Consider the following 11,965-nt stretch of genomic DNA (forward strand, 5'->3'; position numbering starts at 1 on the left):
AGGCCAGTTAGTCTGACGCCAGTAGTAGGAAAGCTTTTTGAAGGGTTAATAAAGGATAAGATACAGGACTTCATAGCAAATCACAATGCTATGAGTTTGTGCCAGCATGGTTTTATGTGTAATAGGTCTTGCCAGACTAACTTAATTTCTTTTTATGAGAAGGTAAGTAGGGACCTCGATTCTGGGATGACAGTGGATGTGATTTACTTAGACTTTGCTAAAGCATTTGATACAGTGCCACACAAAAAGTTATTGGTTAAATTAAGGAATGTTGGCCTGGAACATAGTATTTGTACCTGGATAGAGAACTGATTAAAAGATAGACTACAAAGAGTGGTGGTAAATGGAACATTTTCTAATTGGACCAATGTTGTTAGTGGAGTACCGCAGGGCTCTGTACTAGGTCTCTTGTTTTTCAACTTGTTTATTAATGACCTGGAGGTGGGCATTGAAAGTACTGGAAAATTAGGTTCAATGTAGACAAATGCAAGGTTATGCACTTTGGCAAAAATAATATAAATGCAAGTTATATACTAAATGGCAGTGTGTTGGGAGTTTCCTTAAATTAGAAGGATCTAGGGGTCTTTGTAGATAACAAGTTGTCTAATTCTGGGCAGTGTCATTCTGTGGCTACTAAAGCAAATAAAGTTCTGTCTTGCATAAAAAAGGGCATTAACTCAAGGGATGAAAACATAATTATGCCTCTTTATAGGTCCCTGGTAAGGCCTCATCTGGAGTATGCAGTGCAGTTTTGGACTCCAGTCCTTAAGAGGGATATAAATGAGCTGGAGAGAGTGCAGAGACGTGCAACTAAATTGGTTAGGGGGATGGAAGACTTAAATTATGAGGGTAGACTGTCAAGGTTGGGGTTGTTTTCTCTGGAAAAAAAAGTCGCTTGCAAGGGGACATGATTACACTTTACAAGTACATTAAAGGACATTATAGCCAATTAGCAGGGGACCTTTTTACCCATAAAGTGGATCACTGTACCAGAGGCCACCCCTTTAGACAAGAAGAATGGAACTTTCATTTGAAGCAACGTAGGGGGTTCTTCACAGTGAGGTCAGTGAGTTTGTGGAATGCACTGCCGGGTGATGTTGTGATGGCTGATTCTGTTAATGCCTTTAAAAAAGGTTTGAATGATTTTTTGGAGAGACAGAATATCAAAGGCTATTGTGATACTAAACTCTATAGTTAGTATAGGTATGGGTATATATAACTTATGTGAAAGTAGGGAGGGGTGTTTGTATGGATGCTGGGTTTTCATTTGAAGGGGTTGAACTTGATGGACTTTGTCTTTTTTCAACCCGAATTAACTATGTAACTATGTAACAAATTCTTCAGGATAATGTTCAAGCATCAGTCACAAAGTTGAAGTTACGCAGGGGTTGGATAGTCAACAAGACAATGACCCTAAACACACTTTGAAATTTACAAAGGCACTTATGCAGAGGGGAGAAGTGAATGTGTTTACTTACCTGAAACCCTGGGCTGATGCTCCTATCAGCAGGAAACTGCAACGGCCCGGGGTTATTCCAGCGAGCACCATGGAGCTTTTCTCTTCCGGCTTCTTCTTTCTTCAAATTTCCCGGGGGAAATGCATGAGCAGTAGAACGAAAATAGCCGACTTAAAGTTAAAGTTTGCTTTTTCACTTGAATGCGCATGCGCAGCTGCGAGAAGAAAGAAGAAGCTGGAAGTGGATCGCTCCGTGGTGCTCGCTGGAAGAACCCTGGGCCAGTGCAGGTTTCTGCTGATAGGAGCCCCAGCCCAGGGTTTCAGGTAAGTCAATACAACCACTTGAGGGGTGCCTAACATTTGGCACCCCCAAGTTAGGGTTGCCACATTTTAAAAAATAAAAATTACCGGCCAGTGGTGGGGGCGGAAAATAAAGGGGCGCAACGTGACGCAGAAAGGGGCTGAGCCAATGAGGTGCGCCATAAAAGGGGCGGAGCCCCGGGGTAGTGCCACAAAAGGGACGGGCCCGAAGCCAACGAAAATGTATGTTTTCAAATTACTGGCAGGTACATTGCCGGTAAATTTGTAATACAGGCCAAGGCCCTGGCAGGTGTTTTACCGGCTAGGCCGGTAAAATACCGGCCGGGTGGCAACCCTACCCCAAGTGGAAAAAAGACTTTCCTTCTCCTTTAAGCAACTTACTTTGAGGATCACTCTCCTTCATGCACAGATTCAGCTTGCTTCCCTTCTTCTCATTGTGACTCTCCTGTGCCTTCACTCACAATACTGCCGAATAGTCATTCCAGATTACTTATCTGAATGTTTTGCTAGGAAACATTATAAAAGACCTTGTGGTTTTATGACTATGGGAATTAGTTAAATTATACACAGTTGGAGAGGAGGAGACTCAGGTGTTGATTTTGACCACTGATTTTGACCTGTATTTTTATAATACTATCTGGAACTTTGGTTTTACCAATTCATATGGTTTTAAATAACTTTATGTTTTATCTATTTATGTCCAGTATTAAAATTGGACAATCCAAATATGCCCCTATGGCCTTCAACCTATAAATACTAGGGGAGGGTGGTAAGGGTACACAGAAAACCTCTGAAGAAGTGTATTGTAATTGTATACATGAAATGCATGAAATGCGTTAGGCTGGGCTTAGGAATCCTACTTGTAAAATTGGAAATGTACAATTTCATCTGTATTGAGCATTAGGACCCTGCAGGCACTGGGAGGAAAGTCACGTGGGCGGAAGTGAAGCAAGCTGAATTGCTGCATGAAGCAGAGTGGTCCTACCTATCGCTACAAGTCATGCACTAATCAGCCAGTATCAAAGATGGCCACCGGTATCTTTCCAGTTCCATGATCGTATGACGGTTCCCACGGCAGAAGCCGAACTTTGTGACGTTATAAGGATTCTGGCGGAAGTTTGGTTATCTGACAATGGCTGGGGCAGAGTTGGGGAATCTTAAGGAATATGAAAACCGCGGCCTCAGAAATTTAGGCAGCCTGGAGGTGCCTGGGCATTGTGTGCTGAGCAGCCTGGCTGAGGTGGTGGAGAGGATTCTGAGCTTTCTTCCCTGCAAGGACCTGCTGAGATCAGCCTGGTAGGTGTCTGGAAAACAGCTCTGTTGTGTCATGGCAGCAGTCGGTTATACAAGGCATATGAGGCTCTTTCTCTTGTACACAACTGCTGGCCCTAACAGTATAAAGTACATACATACATATATAGAGGTGCTGCGCAGATTCTTTACTGAATAAATGCATGCCATAGAGTTGTGCATATGGGGAGTGTAAGGCATGGTGCATGGCTGATGCTTGTGCTGACATCTTTGTAACCATGCAGCTGCAGCTTTCTCAAAAATATATTGGAGGGCGTATTTACTAACATAGGTGCTAAAATTCTCCACTGCAGTTACCCATCAGTTGTTCCAAAAATAAAGGTGTTACTACTGATCACTGCACTGGTTCACTTTTGCTTGTATGTTACTGAAAAATAGCCCCAGTTCCACTGGAGATTGGACTAGAATGATTTCAACATGTGCTCTTCAGTATACAATGGGTATTCTCATAGAATATTGAAATTTCATTTGATTTTGAATTGATTTTAAAAGGCACTGTTAGCTTAACATTTAACAGTTTGTAAAATCTGCAATTCTTAACTGCTCAAACAATGAAGAAAGGTCAGTTAAAAAGTTGCTATTCATTGCAACCAGATCAATGTTAGACTGGGTAGTCCAAGGACCACCAGGGCTGACAACTCAGGGGCTTGCACCTTCCAACCCCCCCACATCCCCCCCTGCACGTACCGTATTTTATCTTGTTGCGGCTGCAATTAAGGCCGGGGGAAGTTAGGGTGCAGGGTCCTGTACTCAAGTCTGAGTTGTGTGGTCCCTCTGATTTTTTTCCCGATGTCCCACCTGCCCAGTCCATCCCAAACTGGAGAGCTGCTGTAGAAAACAACTAAATAATTGAAAGAAACATTAAAAACCAATGACACCAGTTGCGAATCTTCTCACAGTATCACTAACACTAAGGGAGTGATTTAGTTTTACATTTAGTTTTTTATCTAGTATGATGTAAACCATGATATTTTGAGACAATGTGAAACTGGAATTTTTTATAGTTTATGAATTGTTAAGCATTTTGCTTAACAGTTCTTCAGTTTGGCATTTCATTAGCTAGCCTGTTTCTAGAGTCCAATTTACCCTAGCAACCTTGTAGTGACTTGAACGGTAGACTGGAATATGGGTATGATGGTGACTGAATATAAAGATTCATAATAAAAAGTAGCAATGACAATAAATACATAACGCCTTTTTCAATTGAAACTCCAACTGTAGAGGTGTTTGGCTGAATTCCAAAAATATGGTTTCATGGATCCCTATTGAGAAAGTGAACTGTTCCTTGAATGGCTGTGTTCTAGAAAATAAATTGATCTCCGGCATATTGACTAATAGAACATTTTGTTTGGGCTGCAACATCTGCTTTATGTATTTTTTAGTGTTTGCAGATTATGGAGAGATTGTGCAAGGCGCAAGATGAAAGCAAGGCAGCGTATGACTTGGATATCCTGCTCTGGAAGTTGTGTGTCCAGTCAACAGCCATCAAGTCACTCATTGCTTCAGGTGGTCAGAGAAGAGCTTGAAGTAAGTGCTATTTATTTGTATACCAGAAAAACCATGTATGGATTTGCTAGTCAATTAATGAAATTTATATTTTATACTGGGGTACTTTCTTTACTATAATACTTACTATAATTTACATAGCTCTTGTGTATTATAAGAAATAACAAGGGGGGGGGGTGTGCGCTGTGGGAAAATTGATCATCTATACCACCTAAATTGATTGGCCCAATAAGATAATTTTCATGAACACTGTAAGTTCAGTTTTATCTGATATTTCATAGATATTTTTGTGTTTTATATCAATACAAGGATGTGTTTGTATATTTGAAGTTTTTTATGTGTTACACAAATGTAAAGGGACACTTACATTTATGAAACATTAAATAATTTAAATAATTGCAGATAAATTATTTTTTCAATTTTTCCTTGAAATTGCATAACAGGCCAACCATGTATTTCCATTTGAAAGAATTGATTGGCCATAGTCAGTATTTTAAAGTTATTGTTCACCTTAAAATGAACTCTTACTATGATGTAGAGTGTGATATTGTGAGACAATTGGCAATTGTTTTTAATTTTTTATGATTTGTGGTTTTCAAGTTATTTATCTTAATATTCAGAAACACTCCAGTTTGCAGTTTTTATCAATCTGATTGCTAGGGTCCAAATTACCCTAGTAATCATGCAATTTGAAAAAGAGACTGGAATATGAATAGGAGAGGGTCTGAATAGAAAAACGAGTAATAAAAAGTAACATAATACATTTATAGCCTTACAGAGCATTTTTTTTAGATGGGGTCAGTGACCCCCATTTGAAACCTAAAAAGAGACACAAGAAGAAGGCAAATAATCCAAAAACTACAAAAAAATAAAACATGAAGGGCAGTTGAAAAGTTGCATCGAATTAGCCATTCTATAATATACTAAAGGTTAACTTAAAGGTGAACCACCCCTTTAAAGCAGAATTGAATGGGAGCTGCAGTTGTTAACGTCTCTTTTAACTATTTTGCAGAAGATGTACATACTTCCTGACACCGTTCTTTATATAAATCAAACTGAAATATATAGTGGACATAATCGGCGTGGGCCAACAAAGGGTAAGGTTTCTAAAAACAGGGCTGCTAGTATTGCTGATGTTTGATGTTTTGCATCAGAAATCAAGTAGGACTCTTGCATTGTCATACAATTGATAACAATAACGCACACTGCTACTTGAATCCTCTTACCATTTACTGTGGTGTCTCATTCATTCTAAAGCCTGCTTGTGGGCTTCAATATGTACTCCAACTAAACAGGAGGAAGCATTGAGCAGAACTATGTCTACTTTCTTCACCCACTTTTTCCCTACATCTAAAGGAAAATGACTAAACATTGTTTCCCTATTGCAGTTATTTTGGCCATCATTATGACTCCTTTCATCGTCAGTCCTCAGGCATCAGAAAATTATGTAGAAGCCACATTTTGAAAGTACTAGCCAGGTTAAGGCAGTTGTGGTGTCTTATGCAACAGTAGTTATTTGAGAGTAGTTTTCTACTATCCTGCACAGAAGATGGCTAGTGGCATAATGGAATATTTGGCCCTTCCAGACAGAAAATCATTAATTTTTTTTTGACTCCATAGAGCATGATTAGTCTTCTAAGGAAGCAAATACAGGTATGGGACCTGTTATCCAGAATGCTCGGGACCTGTGGGTTTGCACATAATAGATCTTTTTGTAATTTGGATCTTCATACCTTGTCTACTATAAAATCATGTAAATATTAAATAAACCCCATAGGCTGGTTTTGCTTCCAATAAGGATTAATTATATCTTAGTTGGGATCAAGTACAAGTTACTGTTTTGTTATTACTAAGAAAAAGGAAATCAATTTTAAAAATCTGGATTATATTATTAGAATGGAGTCTATGGGAGACTTTCTGTAATTCAGAGCTTTCTGGATAACATATATATATATATATATATATATATATATATATATATATATATATATATATATATATATATATATATATATATATATATATATATATATATATATATATATATATATATATATATATATATATATATACTGTAATAACCTAAAATTTAACATTGCTTTTCCTATTATATTGCTTAATGATGCCCCATGCAAAATAATAAATCTGCATCTAGTACATAACTTAACCAGGCACATGTATGCATACATGAAATACAGAAAACAGCAGTTCCAAACATCAAAACATTTATTTGGTGCATAAAAAAACAAAATGCATAATCCCAAAGCTCATCCCCTCCTGTATGTATGCGAGACCACATTACATGGGGTTGCAGTGGTTGATGAAACACAGGGTTTTTCCTTCAAGAGATTGAGAAAACATCAAACGGTTTAAAACGTAAGCAGTGTATGATATATAACTAGTCGGATAATATGTTTCATTGGCCCTTTATAAAGTGTGTGAATTATTCCCACTGACCGTTTCCTTTCAGTAATGTATCCCTTAAATATGAATCCTTGAGCCCCTTCCGTTTTAAAATGTACAGGTATAGGATCCGTTTTTTATTTATTTTTTTTCTCTGCAATAATGAAACCGTACCTTGCACTTGATCCTAACTAAGATATAATTAATGCTTACTATAGGCAAAACCAGCCTGTTGGGTTTATTTAATGTTAACGTGATTTTCTAGTAGACTTAAGGTATGAACATTAAAATTACGGAAAGATCCATTATCTGGAAATCCCCAGGTGCCGAGCATTCTGCATAACAGGTCCCTGTATATTTCTGAATATTTCTGAAACTTGTAATATAAATCTATATTTTTTGTATTTTTTTTTAGTATTTGTTTTTTCTATTACTCCCTGGGTTTTATATTTATTGAAATATTTCTGAATAGATTGATTTGTCATAAGAAAGTAATCCTCTCACTAATCCTGTTTTATGTTTGTACAGCAAAAAGGAAACAGGAGATGCTTGCGGCAGCGGCAGAACTAGAGAAGTTATTACCTCAAGACTGCCAGATACTGGGATTTGCCACACCTGGTGTAGTAGGTAATGTATGTTCTATGGCTTGTGACTTCACTTCCCAGCTACAAAAACATGTAGATCATGCTGCTGCTAAACAGGTAACATAGCAAGCAGTCAAAGATAAGAAGGAAAGGGTTAATCACAGAGTTGTGCCGTTTGTTAGGCACCCCAAGTGATTATAATTTCTTACTTTACACCCTGAGCAGATGCTCCTCTTTGCTAGAAAATGCACTGCCTCTGGGTACTATTCTGGTGTGCACGGCCACTTTTGTCCCAAATACATTCTGTTTACAAAAATATCCCTAGAACACAGAATGAATGTCTGTCTGAGTACATAAGTATTTGTGACCATATACACAAATAAAAAATATACCATAGACCTATTTCTATTAAAGAATGAGAACACAATCTGGTTTCTGCACTAAAGGATATCATTATATCACAAACGTCATTCTGTAAATCGTAAGCAATCTGTCTCTTAAATTTTACATAAATCATTCTATAAGTGACTTTAAACATAACTGTGTTTGTTAAATGGATGTTATACATTTGTAAAACCGATTGCTTGTAAACTGTACAGAATGAAGTTTGTAATAAAATATTCTTTTGTGCAGAAACAAGATGTTGTTCTCATTCTTTAATAGAAATAAGTCTTTTGTATATTTTTTTTATCTGTGTATATGGCCACAAATACTTATGTACCCTGAGAGACATTCATTCTGTGTATTAGAGATATTTTTGTATACATAATGTATTTGGCACAAACGGCACCCCATAGGCATCAAAGATCTTGGGGACAGGAAAAAAGATGATGCTTTGTTGCTCAGTAGCATAGTACTTCTGGCTGGTGTGTTTTTCAGCAAAAAAAATTCTGGCCTAGACCTTATATCTGGCACGTTTCTCAAGTCTCTGACATATTTTAACAGTACTGATTTTTAAGTTTATTTGCATGTGTCCCTATGGATTTTAATTCTCAAACTCGTTGTTTAATTACACTTTTCACCTTATGATCTGTATGATTTTTTTATCTTGCAGTTACTCCAATGGGATCTGCAGGCAACCGACCCCTAGAGCTGGAAGACGAGGAGGCAGGATTCGCGTTTATTTTACCCAGAATTAATGGAGTGAAAATCCAGAAATTTAGCTCCTTTAGAGGCAATGGATTTGATGAAAGTCAGCTTCAAGAAACTGGTAAGCAAAGACAGACTTAGGAAAGCAGAAGTTTTCGTAGGTAAAGGTTATAAACAAAAAAAATACTAGTGTAAAAATAGAGTATGTAGAATTTAAATAGTAACTTACTTTCTTTTAACCTGATATATCTTTTCTGATGTTTATATATATATCTCCATGTAACCCCCCCCATATTGTTTCTCTCTGTTTTTTATCTAGAATTTTATCAAAAAATTGTATCAAAAAATTTAACAAACATGTATCAAAAAATGTAACAACACATTTATTAATAATGCACATGCTCTGTGTTCTCTTTAGACTCCTCTAAGGGCAGGCCCCTGATTAACCCCATAAAAATTTCACATGGTTGTAATCAGTGGGTATAGGTGGTCGGATAAAGTGTACAGGGCCCCAAAGTTTCTGAATGCAGCTCTAATGATGATTTTCAAGCTTTACAAATATCTCTGAACTGTACATCATAACAAGTCCAAATCTTTCTCTTTCCCCATTTCTATTTTCCTCCCATCCATTCAGTGTTTTATTTATTATGATCTTGATGTACACTATTAAATAATAATTACCAAAATAGAATTGTTTTGCCATGAACATGGATTTATGCTGGGTTAGTTATATCAGGTACACTTTCCCTATCGGAAGAAAAAAATTCATGAAGTAAAGATTCTAAGGAATGGCTTTTTTGCTTTTGGGATTTTTCTGAATAACAGAGTCTGTTTATTTAACAGACAGAGCAAGACAGAATTTATACATTCATAAACTTCTCTACCTCCTTGTTTCCTCTTGCTTCACAGGCCTAAAAAATAATCCAGACTTGAGGTTTGTACTAGTTTTTGGATGCAATACTTGGAAAGATGGAGGAGATTGTTTCCTGCAAGAGGTTCTAAACCCCCTAAATGAGAGAAGCATTATAATAGCAGGGGGGCAAGTTGAACATCTGTTATCCTTTTCTCCGAAAAGGTATGTCACACTGTTAACTTTATACTCTGTTATTTCATATTAGTGATCTATATCTGTTATTTGTTAATGTACAGGGAAATCTAGTTGTGCTAGGGTTTTTATTCCTCACCACATATGTTTATATAAAGCTGGGCCTGATCATGTAGGGTTATAACCACCAATAGCACTAGAGTTTTAATAAGTGTTATACTATGCAGCAAAAACAATGATTTTATAGCAGATGTGCCCTTGATTTTCAACCATATTTAAGTTCGTAACCTAGTAAACCCCCACACAAACAGCTAGGCATATATATGTATTTTTTTGTGGTATGGTATATGATGTGTGCCTGCCATCTAGTGGAGTGTTCACCACCACTGCAGGATTGTAAGTTGTACAGCTGCATATATTCATATATTATTACGACCAAATATATTTTGGGACATAGTTGGTGGTAATGGTATAGCAAATCTCTGTCTGTTTCTTCTCTTGCAGCAATGTTCAAGTGTCCCGGTGTATTGGTGTGGTGGGACTGGCTTTTTATGGCCCACAAATACAGGGGGCATCAGTGCTCCTTGAAAGTAATGTGTATGATGAAAAGACTGTAGACTCCACCATCCACCGTTTGAAAGCTGCCAACATTCCTGAAGAGAACAGTGTGGGGTTTATGTTTGCATGTGTTGCCCGAGGGGAGCAGTATTACAAGAAGAAAAATGTTGAGGCAGATTCCTTTCGTAAACACTTCCCTAATGTGCCTTTGCTTGGTTTCTTTGGCAACGGTGAAATTGGCTGTGACCGGGTAGTAAGTAACAATTTTATACTGAGGGAATGTAATGGTAAAAAGGACAATCTTCTACATGGATACACCACAGTAATGGCCATCATACATTTTGGATCCACCAAGTAGATTTCACTCTCATGACATGACACTGATTGTGGACATGATCACACTGCATAATAATTAAAGATGAGTAAAGTCCTCTCATATAAAATTGGTTTCCTGTACCTGCTACACCTAATTTCCTGACCTTTTACGATGATGGGTAGATGTTAGTATGTTTTGCTTCCTACTTTCAAGCTCTTCCATGTTTGTAATGTTTCTAGTGTCCTTTGGTGGCTTTTTAAAAAGCTGTGTAAAGAAAATATTGAAATGCACCACATTGCCACATCAATGTAATGGTACATAGGGATGCCCAAATTCATTTTTCTGGATACTGCCATGTTCTGAACCAAATCCTAATTTCCCTATACCAATAAGCATAGTCGGGGGGGGAGGATCACATGATCTAATCTCATGATTTTAAGGGTTTGGATTCAGTTTGGCTTGGAAATTTTGGCAAAACCCTGCCGTTAAAAATTTGGCCGAATCCAGGTGCATCCATATGGTGTTATGATTTTTCTGGTGTAAAAAAAAAACTTTTTAGCATGAATACTTCTTTATTTTTCACACTAGAATTTATCTGCAGCCTGAAGTTGTCCCATTCTTTTTAATAGGTTACTGTAGCTCTGAGGTGTAAAATAATGGCATAAATAACATTAGACTAGCAAAGAAAAAAAAACATTTAATGTGATTTATACTTCATTAATGAGTTGTTTTTCTGATAGTGTCATCCTCACATAAGGGAACAATATAAATAACCTATCTATTTTACAACACTTCTTTATTGTAAATCCGTTTACACAGCTTTATAGAAATGCTTCTTAGTATTTTTGTGAGGATTTTCCCTTGTGGTTCTGTTTATTTATGATCAGAGTTCTAAAGAAATATTGGATCTTGTGCTCTTTCACCCTGTTGACATTAGGGATGCACCGAATCCACTACTTTGGATTTGGCCGAAAATCCACACAGAATCTGAACCCTAATTTGCATATGCGAATCAGCGAGGGAAAAAGAGAGTACGTTTTTTTTTACTTCCTTGTTTTGTGACGAAAAAGTTACTTGGTTTTTCAGATCCAGTTCGGCCAAACTTTCAAAAATAAATATAGTTGTTTTTTTTTCTATACAAATATACCTGATTCCACAGAAGGAAAGGAACCCATGATACTCTCTCTGCTTAAAGTCTATCGCCCCTTAAGGTGGCTATACACGGGCCGATAAAAGCTTCCGACAGACCGTGTCGGCAGCTTATTGGCCCGTGTATGGGGCCCCCCGACGGGCTTCCCCGATCGAGATCTGGCCTCGATCGGATGGGACGAAAAATCCTGTCAGATCGTGGCCATATCTATTCGTTGATGCGGTCC

General features: G+C 37.5%; 1 protein-coding gene across 1 annotated transcript; it reads left to right on the forward strand.

The window, feature by feature from the left end:
• The first annotated feature begins 2,731 nt into the window (after positions 1-2,731).
• Positions 2,732-11,587, forward strand: fbxo22.L (F-box protein 22 L homeolog). The gene is made up of 7 exons (XM_018252853.2): positions 2,732-3,073; positions 4,471-4,615; positions 5,607-5,691; positions 7,526-7,624; positions 8,636-8,791; positions 9,580-9,745; positions 10,220-11,587. Exons 1-7 carry the CDS (start codon positions 2,910-2,912, stop codon positions 10,629-10,631), a joined length of 1,227 nt encoding a protein of 408 aa, XP_018108342.1. The 5' UTR covers positions 2,732-2,909; the 3' UTR covers positions 10,632-11,587.
• The last annotated feature ends 378 nt before the right edge of the window (positions 11,588-11,965 follow it).

Source organism: Xenopus laevis, chromosome 3L (assembly GCF_017654675.1).
Source record: "Xenopus laevis strain J_2021 chromosome 3L, Xenopus_laevis_v10.1, whole genome shotgun sequence".
Taxonomy (NCBI): domain Eukaryota; kingdom Metazoa; phylum Chordata; class Amphibia; order Anura; family Pipidae; genus Xenopus; species Xenopus laevis.